We start from the raw sequence: 18775 nt of genomic DNA on the forward strand, positions 1-18775 counted from the left end.
CTGAGTCTTCAGACACACCAGTTCTGGGCGACAAAAGGATCCCAAAATGAGTCCACAAAATGACAGAAGGCAGGAACGGCCAGAAACATAGGAGGAAAAAAAGACAGACACATCAGGAGAGGAGGAAGTTCAAGGAGAAAGTGGCCAGTAATGCCAAGGGCTGCAGAAAGGTTCAGTAAAAAGCAGCTGTGCAACATAGCTTTGGTGATTATGGCGAAGGGACATGTCAGTGTTGGTGTGGCTTGAGGAATGAACGGGGCCAAGACACCAGAGGCAGTGACTGTGGATGAATCTTTCAGGAAGGCTGGCTGTGAAGAGGGTAAGATAAGTAGCCATCACGGGAATCAGGGGTACGATATGGGCATGCCTCTGCTGCAGAGGAAAACAGCCAGCAGAGAGTGCGGGATGAAGATCCAGCAGGGATGCAGCTGCTGGAGCAAGGTCACTCCGGGAGCAGGAGGGGAGGGTCCCCAAAACTGAGAGCAGAATCACCCTCAGTATCAGGCAAGTCCTTAGGGACAGAAACTGGCTGTGAACTGGAGGGAAGAATTTGTGTTTGTTGACCAGTTTCCACTTGGACCTACATGTAGGGTGTTTTGTTCATTCCGGCAGCCCCTGCTCCTGTAGCGATGCCGAGCATGCAGTAGGCACTTAATGAATACCTACTGACTGAATAAAGAATGACAAGTATAAGGTGATGGAAATCTGATTTTACTTTTTTTTTAAACAAAACCCAGAATAGTTGAGTTACACCTAGAAATAGACCCCAGAAGCACAAGATGTTTTCCTCTAGCTTTTGAAATTGTCTCTCCCTGCTGTTTTAATGCTGAGAGGAATAAAAAATAATGCAAAATTAATGCAGAATTAATATTTTATCAGAAGATGTTCATTTCTTTCAATATGTGCTTTGAAATGTGTACTTTCTTTAATGTTACTGTTAATGTTCTTATGTGCATGAATTCCATAAATAAGAAATACATGTTAGCAGTGCTTGGCTGACTGAAGGCAACCACTTCTCTAAAAATACTCAGGACAGCCACACAGTGTCAGAGACCCATCACTAAAAGCAAACAATTCTAATCCTCATACCCTTCACCTATTTTAATATTTTAAAAAATGCAGACAACCAGCAATCATCTGTTCAATGCCCCCAGAGCCTGACATCTGTCCCAGGGTGATCTCAATGTAAGAGAGAGCCCACAAGCCTGCTACATTGAGCTCAGGCTGACCTATCCTAGACCACCGCACCTGGACTTGGCTGCTTAAGCTCACTTTATGTGAGCAAAGTGGCAGACTTCCGATCACGTCCTGGCTCTGACACTGTACTACCACATGACTTCAAATAGGTTACCTATTATCTTGAGTAAGAACCTAGCACCACACCTGGTGTATGGTAGGCCCTAGGAAATGTTCATTCCATACTTTCCACACTTTTGGAATCCTGTTGGCTGCTAATCAGAGCTTGGTTTTAAACCTGATTGCAACTCCAGGGATGCTCACCCAGAAGGAATCTGTCCTCCGGGGATGATCTACTCTCACCTGAGGCAGACTCCCTCGGAGCTGGAGAACCTGTGTTTCCTAATTATCTGTGCCTCCCAGTGGTCACCTAGATGTCTAGGTACTCGTCCCAGATTTTCAGTACGTGGAAGTGTCTTTTTTCTTTCTCTCTTTTTGTCTTTGAGAGCGGAAGCCAAGAAAGTGAAGAGAATATATTTAACATGTAGGAAGAGCTGATGAACTGGCACAAGGGAACATGTAAAATTCACACATTTGCATCCTTATCAGTGGAAACAAGAAAAATAGTTTGGTGAAAATCTCTTTCTGAATCCTGAAATTAAGGCATTCCCTGGAAAGTGGCTGTTGTATAATCAAAAGAGGGACACAGTTTATCAGTTTGGAGTTCTGGGGCAACATGGTGGAAACGTGACTTCCTCCTATGTGAATATTTTAAGGCAGTAAAGCCAAAACAGTAAGTTCTGAGGTCCTAGAGTTTCTGGAGGTTAGAGGTGGTATGAATAAAGTAGCCCTGGGAGAAAAAAATGTCTGAAGGGATGAAGGGGGTGAGGGTGCCTACTAGAAAAACCTGTTCCAGATCAAAGATGTGTACTACGGGTTGGATTTTCAATTGCCTCTGGGTTAGCTGCACGTCCAGGCCACTGAATTCAAATGATTCTTGATTAAGTGTGAATGTGTATTTCTCAAATTATATTCCACTCTCTTCAGCTGGATGGACTGTCAGCCAAAAGGGGACTTTTGTTCTAGCTCTGTAACTGAAATTTGTATTTTTAAAGATCCTTTCCTGTTAACAATTCAGTTTTACTCACCAGAGATGAATTTATAATAAATATCACTTTTAGAAACACAGGAGAATTGCCAATTAGAAGCAGAGGAAGGGAGAGCAGGGGAATGTTCTTTTTCCTGGAATCACCTGCCAGTTGCCTCAGGTTTAGCCTCTGACAGCTGGGCCCAGGGAGGGGAGCTTTCTCCCTGTGAATCGCCCGAGGGGAGCGTTAATGAGGAGCTGACAGCTGGCGGAGGAGCCCCTTTCAGGCAGAGAGAATTAGAAAGAGGGATGAGGTCACCTCCTCATTATGCTCTACTGGAATGGGAACAGTTGGGTAGTGGTTTTTTGTTTTAATTTTTTTTTAATTTTTACAAACCATCTAGTCTCCTAGAGGAAGTCTGATCTGACTCTTGTATATTTTTTATACTCCCATAGCATACGCTGTTCTACGTATTTTGAAAGTAGTACTTGTGCAAGAGAGGAACTTTGGGCACCACAGAGGATTTGGGCGATGGGGTTGAGAGGATGCGGTTACCTTATTCAAAGATAACCATTGTTAACACTTTATTCTTACAGATCCTGCCTTTCTCCTTTCAGAGATTTTTATGCCTTACATTATGATATTGAGATCTACAATCAAGAAACAAATATATATGTTCCCCAACGAAGTATGGTACGGAGGGAATGTAGAGGGACTCCTGTTGTGCCCACAATACTACCCCAGCCAGGGAAGACTTCCATTCCCTTCCAAACGCTTGGGGAATGGAGACCCTTCCTCCTTCTCCAATCGTTCTTGATCTACTCCAAAGAGAAAATAAGTAACTCGATATCCACTTGGGACTTCACCTCTTGGTTAGGTTGTTATGTCTTAAAATGAAACAAAAAGGTAGAAAAGAACCATTTTCAGAGCCTTTCATTTCTGCCTGCTTTAGGATTGGTAAGGACTGTCCTTGCTGCAAGGACACTTACGACAGAGTCCAAGGCTTGATGACCATTTCCCCCAGTAGATCTGTGAAGAAAGTTTAGGCTTAAGTTAACATTGGAATGGGAGATAAAAGACAACACTGCCTTCTGCAGTCCAGGTCTAATTTTTAAAAAATACATTTTATTGATTATGCTATTACAGTTATCCCATTTCCCTCAGCCTTTATTCTCCTCTGCCCTGCACCACCCCTGCATTCCTCCCATCCTTAGTTCATGTCCATGGGTTGTACATATAAGTTCTTCGGCTTCTACATTTCCTACACTAGTCTTAACTTCCCCTTGTCTATTTTCTACCTACCATTTACACTTCTTATTCCCTGTACCTTCTTCCCCATTCTCCCCCTCCTGACTGATAACCCTCCATGTGATCTCCATTTCTGTGATTCTGTTCTTGTTCTAGTTGTTTGCTTAGTTTGTTTTTGATTTTTTTTTAAGTTCGGTTGTTGATAGTTGTGAGTTTGTTGTCATTTTACTGTTCATATTTTTAATCTTTTTTCCTTAGATAAGTCCCTTTAACATTTCATATAATAAGGGTTTGGTGATGATGCATTCCTTTAACCAGACCTTATCTGGGAAGCAGTTTATCTGCCCTCCCATTCTAAATGATAGCTTTGCTGGATAGAGTAATCTTGGGTGTAGGTCCTTGCTTTTCATGACTTGGAATAATTCTTTCCAGTCCCTTCTTGCCTTCAAGGTCTCTTTTGAGAAATCAGCTGACAGTCTTCTGTGAACTCCTTTGGAGGTAACTCTCTCCTTTTCTCTTGCTGCTTTTAAGATTCTCTCCTTATTTTTATCTTGGGTAATATAATGATGATGTGCCTGGGTGTGTGCTTCCTTGGGTCCAACTTCTTTGGGACTCTCTGAGCTTCCTGGACTTCCTAGAAGTCTGTTTCCTTTGCCAGACTGGGGAAGTTCTCCTTCATTATTTTTTCCAATAAATTTTCAATTTCTTGGTCTTCCTCTTCTCCTTCTGGCACCCCTATGATTCAGATGTTGGAATGTTTAAAGTTGTCCTGGAGGTTCCTAAACCTCTCCTCATCTTTTTGAATTCTCGTTTCTTCATTCTGTTCTGGTTGAAAGTTTGTTTATTCCTTCTGGTCCAAGCTGTTGGCTTGAGTCCCAGTTTCCTTCCCATCACCATTGGTTCCCTGTACATTTTCCTTTATTTCACTTTTTATAGCCTTCAGCTTTTCCTCTGTTTTGCAATCATACTCAGCCAATTCTGTGAGCATCTTGATTACCAGTGTTTTGAACTGTGCATCTGATAGGTTGACTATCTCTTCGTCACTTAGTTGGATTTTTTCTGGAGTTTTAATCTGTTCTTTCATTGGGGCCATATTTTTTGTTGTCTCAGTAACCCTGTTATGTAGTAAGGGGTGGAACCTTAGGTATTTGCCAGGGCTGGGCAACCTATGTTGCTGCATTATGGCACTATCAGTGGGGGAGGAGTCTGAGAGGGAACAGTGCCACTTGCTTGGCTCTCTGCCAGTTTCCAGTCACTTCCCCCCCACCCACAAGAAAACTGGGCCCTTCTGGTGCTGACTCCCAGGTGAGTGGGTTTGTGTACATTCTAGGACCCTGTGGGTCTCTCCAATGAAATTTTATGTGAGGCTGGGATTTTCTTCCACTGCTGCAACACTCACAGATTTTTTCATTCAGAGGCTCTGTGGCTTTATTTCCCCACACTGGAACCCTGGGTTGCTCGGTGTGTCTCGCTCCCCAGTTTTTCCTCCTGGTTTTTCTGCATGCACATGTGGGACCACCCAGTCCTCCAGCACTGCCTTTCTGTGAGTCTTCTTCACCTTGACTGCCTGTCTCCACTCCTCCTACCAGTCTGGGTGAATGTTTCTTCTTTAATTCCTTGGTTGTCAGACTTCCATGCAGTTCAATTTTCTGGCAGTTCTGGTTGTTTTTTGTTTTTAAATTTGTCACAGTCTTCCTTTTGGTTGTGCAAGGAGGCACAGTGTATCTACCTATGCCTCCATCTTGGCCGGGTATTCCAGGTCTAATGTTAATACGCTGATGTCTGATCTCCCTTTGGTTCCTTGGGTTTCTTAGGTAAACCATGTGAAATTGTCAATATTCAAACACTTTGTTAGCCTGTGAAAATGGCCATTCCAAATGGGTCAAGCTATTATTTTTCTCTAAAATAGAATCCAGAGGAGAGAAGTAAGTGATTTGAACCACAAGCATCTGTCATTAGTGAGGAAAACATTACCTGCATTATTTTAGACACAAAAGACAACCCATAAATATAGAAATTTTATCAGAGTGGAAATATAATGCAATAGTCAGCTTTTCTGAGGTCCTTTAAGGGCCATTAGTTAAAGGTAAAGAATAAGCCATGCTGAATTTTTAAGTCTGTGAGTACAAAATGGGAATGTTTTGGAGACTTCCTGACATGTCTGTTTCTAATTTGCAGGGCATTTCTCCCATTTCAGTTACCTGTGTTTCCCTGCCATCTTCATTCACATTAAAAGCATATAAGAGCATGTCAGAAAACATGAACACCATGACATGCTAACTTTATGACCTTCATGATGGTTTGGTGTTTGTGTTTTTCATGAATTAAAGTAACTCTTTGAAAGGGAAAAAACCTAAGTTACAAATTTGATCTTTTAGAATAAATCACTTCTTGCTTTTATAGAAAGATACAATATACTGGTCTTTTCTTGCACCTCCAGGCAATGCTACACATTCTTTTAAAAATAAAATAAATTTTGTTTATACTTTGGATTAATTTGGTAAAATTTTGTATAACCAACTCAAAGAAAAAAGTTAAAACTAGCCTAAAATATAACATTTACTTTAAGTGCTATGTGACAATCCACATTTTTTTGTTCAGATAAAAATAAATCAAAAACCTGTCAGATGGTTATCTGATATCAATATCATGTTGCCCTTTTTGAAATGCATAACATATCTCCAATGGAGATTTGTCAACAACTACAGTAAATGCAAATTTATACATTCAAAATTTCATCTGAAGTTCTATAAGAACTTGGAGGAAGATATAGATTTGCTCCAAAAGCCTTCATTTAATATTGCCCCAAATCCAAAAGCAAATGTAGGAGATATTGGGCTATTTTGTAGTAAGCACATTTTTATGGACTAAGAATAAGTCTAACAAAATTAAATTTATTCATCAACCAATATCAGAGTGGGCCTCTGGTCTGGATGTTTTGTTGGCAATACCAACTGCTTAAAGATGAGATACAGTAGTGATACGGGTGGCGGGGGGGGGGGGGAGACGGAGAGAGAGAGAGGCTTGAGTGATCCAATGACAAGTGTGGTACTGGCAGGGCTACTCAGGTATCACCCACAGGGGAGGTTGTTGAGCTTAGAATGGTTATAAGCTATGTCATGAAGACAGGATTTATTTTATTTTCCTTACTCACTTTCCATCAATTTTGAGAGTCACATGGTACAATTGTATTTAACTATCACAACCTTATCATTCTATGATAGTGATTATGCAATGAATTCTTGTTAAGTCAAAAAGACTATATCATCATAAGCATCCAAGTTCCAGTTGGCTTCAATCAGCCAAATAAATGTAGTGACTTCCAGAGTTCTACCATTTAAGATGCACTCACAAAGATGTTACAGAGACACAGGCACACATCAAGTGACTATGCAAGGTCTGTCCAGAGGTATCCAGCCATGTTCTATGAAAAATAGAGACATGTATTGAAGAAAACACAGGGCACAAGAAACATTATACCTCCCCACTACAAGGAGACTTTGCAGTCTGTAAAAGCAGATTTCACTGATTGGCTGAAAATTGCCTAGTCATCTCTAGGACACTACTAGGTGAGTGTAGTGACCATGTTAGAGCAAGGGAAGGTCTTATGAGTGAGCGAGACCACCAGACTGCGGAGGTCTAGGAGGTGGTTGCATGTGGAGGCTGCATGAGCATTTGTGCTTAAAGGCCGCAGGGGAAGTGCCAGTGGTAGGAGATTGGCTGAGGCTGAAAAGATAGAGGAGACAGCAAACAGTTAAATGATGCTGCCATCTTCCAATATACTATACTTACAGAATAAAAACAATAATGTCATTTATTGTTGACTCATTCTGTTGTCCTAAAAGTAATGTCAACACGTATTTTTATTAATATTTAAATAACTTGAAAAGTGCACTTACCTTCTGATCTGGAGTCCAGAGAGGTATTTTAGCCCCAACCAGGGCACTCTCACTTTACTATTCTCAGTTTCCTCATCTATAAAATGGTTATAGTCAAACTCCCTTGAAGAGCTGTTACAAAGATTATGTAAAAATATCATGTGTTTTGCAAACTCTAAATGAAATCTTAATACAATTTACTGTAAATGTTATTTAAAACTGCCAAGTTCAAATAATAATCCTTGCTCCATCACCATGATGTAAGAGAATTTGCCCCAGCCACTCAGCACGGTACGTCTCAGCACCTCCATCAGGAAAACCCAATAACGTGGGACTGTGGGCCTCTCTGCTGGGGATCGTCTGAGGATTACTGACCGAGAAGGCTACACTTATTTTAAGTCTTTAAGGGGAAAAATTCTATGTACAATTAAGAGGTAATAAGCACTCTTCTTTCCACACTACTTTTAATGTCCTTTGAGAATTTTCAGAGCATAAGCTGACAATGAAACAGTATTCATTTGTTTATTTTTTGGTGCCAGTATAATTTTCTTTTGGCTATAGAAATGTATGCAAAGAAAGGTAAATGTGTTAAACAGGTTAATGACAGAATCAGAGGGTTTCTTGGTTCTTTTTCTTTCTTTAACAGGCATCTACTATAATGCTTCTCTCTTTTATTACTGTAACAACCACTTGGCTGAGGAGTTAAGCTACCAGAAAACAATTGGAAAATCATTTTGTCAGTATGTCTGACCTCAGGGAAAGGCTGGAGCCCAAATCACTGAAAACTGAGAGTCTTTTTACCACCATCAGCTACCACATGGTTTCTCTTCTGTAGTTACAGGTACCATGATGAGACCTCCACCTGCAGCAATTCTGTAATTGATCTTCATTAAAATATTGTTTTAAAAGAATCATGACAGACCTGCTACTGGTACCAACAATTTGAATGACCTTGAGCACATCACTTCTCTGGAAACTTCTGAGTTCCCAACTTTTAAATAAAGAGGTCACAGTGATTCTAAATTGGGGTGATGCTGCCCCCAAGGGGCACTTGTAAATGTGTAGGAGGTGTTTGTTTGTTTGTTTAGAATATGGGGCAGTCCTGCAAAATGAAGAATTGCCCCACCCCAAATGCCAATAGCAGCCCATATTATCCCTAATGTCCCTTCTGACAGTGACACCAAGTGGCTGTTTTTAATTCACTCAGCCACCCACTTCTGACCATCCTCTGTATGCTAGGCACCACCTTCCCCAGCTGAAAATGTCTCAGGAATCTTGGCCTGGATTTATAGTCTTCTTTCCCCTTCTGTCCTTCCTAAAAGTCTGTCCTACACATAGGACCTGGCATTTACAGATAAGGATTGGCGGGGGGGGCGTGTTTTGTTCTGTTTTAGCTTAGCCCATTAAGGGAATAGATCACCTGCTTTGGATTGCTGAAGACACTGAGAACCAGAAAGGCACACTTCAGTCCTCCCCAGAGACTGGACGATGGCCTAGTTTGCCTTCAGTAATCCAGGAATGGAGGCTCCCTGCTCCACTGACCAAGGGCTTCCAGACAGATAATGAAATCCCAACTGTGGAGCAGGTAGCTAAATATTTTAACTGTTGATTATATTATTTCTACTTTTTAAAACAAAATACCAACTGTTTTATGCTCAGTGAACAGTTTTCACTGGCAAACTGAAATTTCCTAATAAACTTAAATGGCATTTGTGGCCAGCTGTAAAACCGGCCTTGGAACATTTCACCACATCAAGCAGGATCATTAACTTGCCAATTAACTATGCAGTGAGCAACCGTGTGTTACACGGCACAATCCTCCTAGCCATAGCCCCTCCCCTCTGGGAGTGCTGTCTCCTCTGGGCTCAGCCCCCAGCCATCACAGTGTTAAATGGCTATTCACAAGGCCCTTCATCACGTTATCATCTCACAGCAGCCCAGGGACAGCATGCATTTTGACTGGTTGCTTCATTTTGCAAAGAAGACCAATGCACAGAGAATCCCCACTCTGACAGGCAGGGATGCTTTGCAAATAGAGTAACCCCAACTTATTCATGGGGGACATATTCTAACAACCCCAGGGGAGGCCTGACACCACAAATAGTACTGATCCCTATATACACTGTTTTTTTTCAGGTGCATACTATGGTAAAGTTTAATTTATACATTAAGCACAGTAACAGAATAACAACAATAACTAATAATAAAATATAATAGAACAATTATAACAATATAAGCAAAATGAGAGTTATGTGAACACAAGCAGTGCGATACCGTGACAGTCAATCTGAAAACTGACTGCCAAGTGACTAACAGGTGAGTATCACCTACGGAACAGAAACGCTGGACAAAGGAATGATGCACCCCTGCACAGACCAGAATGAGACAGAATGGCACTCCACACAGCATGCGATTTTAAACTTATGAATTGTTTATTTCTGGAATTTCCCATGTAATATTTTCAGGTGGTGGTTGACTGTGGGTAACTCATACTGGTTAAAGTGAAACCATGGGAAAAGGGGGTGGACTACTATATACAAACATCTTTTAGCCTCCATATTGATGTTTCTGATTATTAAAAATTATTGTATGTCTTTGTTCAATAAGTATTATTGGATACTTGTTATGAGCCCAACAGGGTTTCAGGTACTAGGAATATATTCCTGTTCTCATGAACCTCTGGGCAAGTGGGGAAGTTAGATGTTATTCCAATAACTCCATATTAACTTTTGCAATTGGTACTATCTCACAGTCTAGGTGGTGGAAGTGGGAGATGGCGGCATGAATAGATCTGAGAGATGTTTAAAAGATAGAGTTGGCAGAGCTCAGTGATCAATAGGATGTAGCAGTAAGAGTGAAGGAGTATTAGGGGTCACTGTCCTGTATCTGCTGCTGGAGGCGCTGGGGCTGCTGGAGCTGGGACCACTTGTTGAGGATTCTAGCAGAGGAGCTGTAGTGGGCAATGCAGTTTCTCATTTGGTTTTTGGAGTCTGAAGTCCAGTGAGACATATGTTTGTACAGCAGAGACCCTGCCTTGCATGAAATATCCAAAGGTCACTGCATCTTACCAGGGTGTGGGGGGAACAACCAGTTCTTGGAACCCAGAGCATGTGCTTGGAAACAGGATTGTCCACTGGCATTGAGGCCCAAGCAATTTACAAAATGCTTTCACATGTAGTATTTCTGAGCTTCACAATGATCTTCAGGGAAAGTCAGTAGGAGTTCCTATCTTCTTCTACTAACAGGAAATTGAGACTTCCTGAGTCTATGATTTGCCTTAGGTCACATTGTTATAACAAGGACCTGGCACTCAAATTCAGATATCTGGGCCCGGACGCAGCGTCTTCTCATTTCACCACGTCATCTCACTACATGGTCGGGTGAATTCCTCACCAACTTTTGGAGCTGTCAGGTGGAATCTCACTATTTGTGCAAAATGTATAAGGGAGTTAAATGGTAATGGAAAATACAATAAAAAATTAAAGATAAACAGTGACATAACAGAAATAAAAACAAAAAATAAAATCAGGCTTCATTATTAAAAAATGAAATCAAAGTTGATTTTTCCCAAGCTATATTCAACATTCTTGCTTTTATTACTGTTTTTATAACAGCATTTTTAAGTATATTTGATTGATTTTGCTATTACAGTTGTCTCATTTTATTTTCCCTTTGCCCTCCTCCACCCCATATCCCTCTTCCATCCAGCATTTTCCCCCCTTATTTCATATCCATGGGTCATACATATAAGTTCTTTGGCTTCTCCCTTTCCTATACTATTCTTAACCTCCACCTGTCTATTTTGTACCTACCATTTATGCTTCTTGATCCCTACATCATTATAACAGCATTTTTAAGTTATGTGTAAACTTCTGAGATTAATATTTATATTTACATTTAGAGCAGTTTTTCTGTTTTAAGAGTGAAATTTCAAGGACAGGTTAAAGTAACCTGTACTGGTTGTGGGAAGACAGTTGTCTGGGAGAAATTAAGTTCAACTTTTGTGTATACTCTAATAATGTATAAATCATTTAAGACCTTTCCCCCCTTACCTCCCATTCCCAGATCTATTCTTAAAGCGGTGGGACCATCCAAAGTGGCCCAGCGTGTTCTCCCAACACGAGGTGTTCCCGTATGGCCAGGACACTGAGGAATCCAGGGAGCCAAGCTGCCCTGAGACCATAGGGGCAGGGGAACCTTCCCCACCAGCCTGTGTTATCAATTTTTCTTCTCCCCTTTTCCTCTTAGGGGTGTTTAAGGAAAGCTGATTTGAGATCATTTCTGAGTCCGTTTTAATTGCACCAGTCCTGGCTCTATACAAAACCTCAGGTTTAGAGCAAATACCCTTTCTACAGAGCTGTTATGTTTCTTTACTACATGAAAAGCTCCCCCCTGAACCCTCTGTTCTTCTTTACCTTCCTGACCATAGCTCCTGGACTGTTTTGTGATCCCGGTTGTGATTTTACTCTCCTGGTTCTTCCTGCTGATCCGGTACAAGGCTGTGCATTTCATCGGTATCGTCGTCTGCATCCTGGGGATGGGCTGCATGGTGGGAGCAGATGTGCTTGTGGGAAGGCACCAGGGAGCAGGTGAGTCCCCGTGTGTTCACTGGGTGTCCTCTCTCTGTGGGTAAGGCCAAGGCAAGACGTGGAATGATCATTGTTGGGCAGAAAAAGGGGAACCCAGCCTCCCCACTGTCTGAGTCTTACTCATGCTTCATTCCTCATACCTGGAATAGTGGCACATAGGAGGTGTGCCACTATTTATCAAGTGAATAAAACTAGGAAAATACAGGTTTTATATTCTTTCTACAAGAATTCAGAAACCATGTTTAAAGGTGAGAGCGAGAACCCACTTGGAGAATGTTTGGGAGGCCAGAGCTGCCTGGCCCAGACTGGCTGGTTAGATGGTGTCAATGGTCAGTCCATTCCTGAACCACAGGCACCCTCCTCACCCCCCACCTACCACTTCCCACTCTTTGTCTCCCAAGTCAGAGACAGTCTGAGTTTTCAAACTACTGGGTGAAGGTTGGTATATAGACCCTAGTGGAGATTTTAAGTTTAAAACTAGTCCTGACTGGTATGGCTCAGTTGGTTGGGTGTCATCCCACAAAGTGAAAGGTCTTTGGTTTGATTCCCAGTCAGAGCACATGCCTGGGTTGTGTGTTCGGTCCCCGGTCAGGGAGCATAGGAGAGTCAACCAAGCAATGTTTCTCTCTCATGTCAATGTTTCTCTCCTTCCCTTTCTACCTCCCTTCCCCTCTCTCTAAAAATAAACAAACAAAATCTTAAAAATTTTTTAAATTTTAAAAATTTAAAGTTTGAAGACTAAGATTAAGGATATTTGAGGGAAAGCTAAGTTTAGTCTCGCCATGCATGTTTTGTTTTGTTTTGTTTTGTTTTGTTTTGTTTTGTTTTGTTTTGTTTTGTTTTGTTTTGAAGGAAGGGTTTTTGGTAGCAATCATAGGTAATTAGCTTGTACACCTACAAGGTAAAGCTTCAAGATTTCCTCATCAAACTGCTATTAATCTTCTGGGGAACCCTGAGCCAAGGTGGTTTCCAGAGGTGGAGAGGAGGCGCCTGCAGGGCAAGGCATTGGAGACTCTGCCCTGGAGCCTGTGCCGTGGGATTTAATGTGGGAAGGACCCCAAAGGCCCTCGTGTTCCAATTCCATGCTTGTCTCAGGTACAACTGATTGTCCACCCTAGGAAGGTTCCACGCCTTTGAGCTCCCCTGAAGGGACATATCTTTTTCAAGTTTGTCAGTAAAACCAGTGAGCCTGTCAGTGCACTCTCTCTTTGCCGCGTACTCCAGTCTGGCGTTATAGGTCTGCTCTGAAGACCAGCCCTGCATTCATTGATGCGCAGGGAACAGACCTGCAGTAAAGGTGGCTCCTCAGACTGTTACTGCTGTTGGAGGGTGTAAAAATGACTTGTGAGGCCAAAAAGACACTTCCCCATGATGTGTGTACTTTCCTCAGAAAAAGTGTGGATTAAATGTGAAGGTTAGAAAGTAATAGGATTGAGACAAAACTCAATTAAAAGAGCTCCTTATTGTAAAAGGTATTTCTTGCTCTACAAAATATTCTTTTTCCACCATAATACATTTACTACATCTTTTAGTTTACTTACCAAAGATGCTAGATACCCATAACAAGTATTAGACATAATTTTGTATTTATTTCAAGAAAGAGAACATATTTTCAGGGAGCTATATAATTCAACACCATCAAGTAAAAGTGACAACTATATTGGTGCCTGGTACTTTCACAGACATTATTATCTCATTTAATCCCTCTATGTATAAAAGCATTTCACTCTCATTTTTGCTGATGAGGAAGTCAAGGTTAAGAGAAGGTAAGACACTTGTGTAAGGGCACACCAGTACTAAAAGGTGTGGCCTAGATGGGAAATCTAGCCAGTATTCTTTCTGCTGTTTCACTGGAATACTTACTTTTCCATAATTGTGATTCTTGTAAGAAATGTGTACCCATCCTATTATAGTAAATTAGGATGAATGACTGTCCCAGATTTCCCAGCCACTTGGGAAACCCAAGGAGTCTCAGGCAAACAAAGTAGTTGGTCACATTTAAAACTCAAAAATACTCAGTGGGATGGGTTCATTTTTATTAATTGCATTAACAGTCTTTCAACACTCCTGAATAGTATAATCCACCATTTAATTTTTGATCTGGTAAAAAGTAGTGATTTTGAATAACTTTTCCTTTTTTCCTGACATTGCCTTGTATACACAGATATGCCTCCAAACATGGTATTACTAATTCTTAAAATTTCTCATAAGGAAAACCAATTTTGCAAAACAATTATTACTGGATTGATGAGAACCAAGAAGCAATCCAAAATGGGAAATAACCAACACAGAGACAGGTAGCCTAGCTATTTAAAGGGAATGAGTGATTTACTCTTTTAAACCACCATTTAGTGAATACATACTGAGTGCCAGACGATATGCTAAGCATTTTACGTTATTTCATATTCTTTTATTTACATTATTTTACTGTATTTTCACAGTAAGGAAAGTGAAGTGCAGAAAGACACTGCAGCTCGCCCAATGTGCACAGCTGACAAGTGACAGAGATGTGATGAGAACCCATGTCTACCTGTTGGAAGCTGCTGACCTTCTCAGTCAGCTGGGTTCATTTACACATTTACTAAGAACTCACAGTATGTCAGGATCCATGTTAGGGACCACACAGTATAAAGCTAAGTAGGCCACAGCCCAGGCCCCTCCACCACACAGCATAAGAAAACAGGCAGGAGGGAAGACACACGAGTTAACAGGTAACAGACGTGGAACAGAATAAAGTGGATGCCATACAAAGTTCCAATGGTGTAAAATTCAGAGAAAGGAGAGAAGGCACTGGGTTAAATGGATGTCTACTTTCAAATGTGTTCATTCACCCTAAATTTGCACAACAGAGTCACTCACTCATGGTGGTTTCATGCACATATACATGACAGATTTGCTGGGTATAATAAAATTTTCCCCAGTGAACATTGCACAGAAACTGGCACCACCACATTAGGTGCACTAACAGTGCATACAACATGGAGTAACATATACTTTCCAGTTAATAGATACAAATTGTAGATATAAAATATTAGTTTTAGTATTTTCTTTTATCAAATACTTCATTATATAATGTGGTTGAATAAAATCATGTCCCGGTTAATTTAATTATATTTAACCAACTAAATTTTTATATATGTAATATGTATGTATATGCATTTTTAAATGATTTAAAAATCGATAAATACACTGACTAGTGAAATATTAATAAATAATATTTAATCATTTTGTCACTAATAACTAGAAAATGCTTTTAAACATACAGTTACACAAAATTATATTATTATTATTATTATTAACAATAACTATCACTCAGCCCTGGCGGATGTAGTTCAGTGGATCGAGTGCCGGCCTGCAAACCAAAGGGTCACAGGTTCAATTCCCAGTCAGGGCACATGCCTGGGTTGTGGGCCAGGTCCCCACTTGGGGACACATGAGAGTCAACCACACATTGATGTTTCTCTCTGTCTCTTTCGCCTTCCCTTCCCCTTTCTCTAGAAATAAATAAATAAAATCTTTTTTAAAAAGAATATTTACAAAAACCAGTAATTATTGCTCAAACTGTTGAGGAGTAGATTTCATATAGTTGAAGTCCAGTTAACAAGAAAGGCCACAACTGTAAAATGTGGAATTCATAAAAGATTGGTAAGACTGCTTGTTGAAACAATCTGGCCCCTTCTTAGGACTTTTATGAGGTACACTGATGTTCCCCTAATTTATATTAAAATACTTTGTGAGAATTTAGCTTTCCTGAATTCATTCAGATGAAATTAATTTCATTAACCAAGAATTCTATTAAGCAGCACTTCCACACTTCACTAGTACGACAATAATTGACATTCATAATAATAGCCCTGTGTCATCACAACATTCTAAAATGGTTCCTGAATGAAAAGCCACCAAGTCATGCTCATTATAATTTTAGTAATGGTTTCTTTTTATTTTACAGGTTATTCCTCAAGCAAATTACTTAAAATGTAAGGTTTTGTCAGTATTTTCTAGTGGGCACATAAAAAAAGATTAATCAGGTTGCTGTAGATAGCACTCGGTCACAGCAACCTTAATTTCCTCAGAAGGAGCAACAGGGAACCCCTACAACGTCTGCTTTCTCACTGGGGCCTCATCTGCTCCCCACAACCCCAGGGAGGACTCCCAGCCCTGGCAAATCCAGAGCTTCAGCTCCATTGCCTGAAGGACGACTCCAACAAGCTCTCCTGACTTGTTGAGTCTCTTCTCCTTTCTCTCTGATCCTTCAGGAGTGGGAAGTTGCTTCAGAAAAAGTGACACCATTTAGAGTGAATATATAATCTCCCAAGGTGACCACGGAGGCATGAATGAACAGATCTTTCCCCAAACCCAGCCCAGGTTCTTTTATGTGAAACCACTTCTAGAAAATTTTCAGTGCTTCCAAATGAGTAGTGAGAATCTGGTTCTACAGTTTTAGATTGTTCCAGCTAACCTGGGAATCTAAGGCTACTCGAGTTGAGTCTCTCCCTTAGAATCATGCTGGAGAAAGCACCCTTCCCATTCCATACCATTCCTGTCCCTGAGCAGCCCATTTGTCCAGCTCCCGTCACCCACCTGTGCAGCACAATGGAAGCTACTTGGGTTTCAGTCCACCAGTGAGGTCGCCCCACTGCTGACGTCCACTCTCCTTCCTGGCCTTCCCACTTCCCAAAGTGGAGTTTGCCTAAGTGTAGAAAGCCGGGTACAACATTTATTAAAAATTGGACATTCACTAAAACTAACCCAAACTGAATTTAAAACAAATATAGATATTTTCTATGAAAAAAGGAAAATGTTAATGTGATATGAATTACATATATCTTCACTCTTATGTTACCTACTTTAGGGGAGTTGAAAATTTCAACCCATAATCCCTTTCACTCTCATTTTCTAAGCAAGGCCACATTTTGCCCATGGTCAAAATAGAGCCTCAACTACTGTTTAGCTTCTCTCCCTGTAAAACAGAGAGTGGAGAGTTAGACTGCTTCTGTTTGTTCTATGCCATGTGCACCAAACTGTTGGAGAGCGCCCTGCAGCAGACATAACATGCACACGTATTAGCACACATTCATAGACATACTCCTGGGTGAAGACTGGGCTTTGTGGGGGCGGTGCCATCTAGAAGAAACTGGCCCCTTTCTTAGCTAAGGGAGACTTCTGGTTGGAACATATCTGACTGCCCATAAGCAAACTTGACTGAATCTCAGGTGGCAAGTTACAGAACTTCTATAAAAATGTTGGAATAGAATAGCTGTTGGTAACTGATTTTGCTGATGTTAAAAATTATTGTTAGGAAATTTTTAATGAGGCTTCCTCTTTGTTTGCTTGCTTGTTTGTTTGGTTCCTAGGGGAAAATAAGCTGGTTGGGGACCTTCTGGTCTTAGGAGGAGCCACACTCTATGGTATCTCTAATGTCTGGGAAGAATACATCATTCGAACGCTCAGCCGAGTGGAATTCCTGGGAATGATTGGACTCTTCGGGGCATTTTTCAGTGGAATTCAGTTGTGAGTAAAAATAACAAGAAAATAACAGACAGTAGAGACTAGTGGGGCTTATGCTTACAATATTTTTCTTTGGCTTTGGGTTGGTTTCACTTCATTTTATAAAAATTGAGGCTGGAAACCTGTCACCATTCTCCCACATGAAATCTGAAAACTCAATTATCTTATTTAGTAAATTTCCTCCAAACTAAACAAGTTTATTATAAATTATTCAGAAAACTTTTAATGGACTTTGAAGATAATTCACAAGAAACCATTCGAAGTACATTGATTCTCCCAAACCAGTCAGTGGGATTTTACTTAGAGAAATAGAAAAACTAAGTGTAGATGGAATGATCTGATGTACTTTCCCAAAAGGGGTGTTCTGTTTACTAGTAACAACTGCCACTAGAAATCTTACATTAGTTTAAATTTGCCCTTTTATACATTTTTTCTTTTATTGCCTATGGATTTGCATGAGTGAATCATATTTCAAATTCATCTCTTAGAAATTTAACATTTCTATTTTCCTTAAATAGGTGAAGATATAACTCAGACATTCACTAAACCTCAAAAAGTCAAAAACATCAACTTTGCAATAATTCTGGCACTAGAACATATAAGTCATCACTTACTTGTGCCTCAAAAATTGCTGTGAGAATAAATGTCAAATAAAGTAGAATTTTTCATCAAGAAAGACCATATATTTTAATTTTGCATAAGAGCTGAATAAATCTATGCCCTCCAGCCTCAAAATCTGTTTTTACAAAGCAAGCAATTCTGATTTCACCAAACCACTTTCTACAAAGCAAACCCTTTGTAACCACCAAACCACTTTCTACAAAGCAAATCCTTTGTAACCGTATTGGTTCAGTGTCTAAAATTATTTATGAAAGATATTTTGCCGTCACTTTAAACATGTTTTGCAAATAGGCTGTTTCCAAGAATCCTCCAAGTTTCAGCAGCTTCAGACAGAGGTGAAAAGCTCCAGAGCACACGAGACACAGAGATGGGAAGGTTCTTGGAGGATTTATTTTTGGTTCATTTTTAAAGCATGATGGCATTTTAAAGCTCCTAAATTTGGTGCTTTAGGTTTGTGAGAGGAAAAGAAATGGCCTGGTTCAGCTATTCAGAACGAACATTTTGTAGATGGATGGCTCATTTTATGGATTATTATTCTCGAATCCAGAAAATATATTCGGAGATCTAGTGTTTATTTGCTTCAGTTGCAGTCCATTAGAGCCAGCAGAGCCCTTCAGAGACACTGCTACCAAAATAATGGACAAGGCATGTGGCTGAGTTTGGCAAT

General features: G+C 40.4%; 1 protein-coding gene across 1 annotated transcript in view; it reads left to right on the plus strand.

The window, feature by feature from the left end:
* SLC35F1 (solute carrier family 35 member F1) overlaps nt 1–18775 on the plus strand; it is a 360251-nt gene that overhangs the window by 301218 nt on the left and 40258 nt on the right. The window contains exons 4-5 of the mRNA XM_045844241.1: nt 11820–11979; nt 17334–17490. Coding sequence (XP_045700197.1) covers nt 11820–11979; nt 17334–17490 — 317 coding nt within the window. The remainder of the gene's footprint in view (nt 1–11819; nt 11980–17333; nt 17491–18775) is intronic.

This window comes from Phyllostomus hastatus, unplaced genomic scaffold, assembly GCF_019186645.2.
Source record: "Phyllostomus hastatus isolate PE091 unplaced genomic scaffold, TTU_PhHast_1.1 phas_contig_40, whole genome shotgun sequence".
Classification (NCBI taxonomy): Eukaryota; Metazoa; Chordata; class Mammalia; order Chiroptera; family Phyllostomidae; genus Phyllostomus; species Phyllostomus hastatus.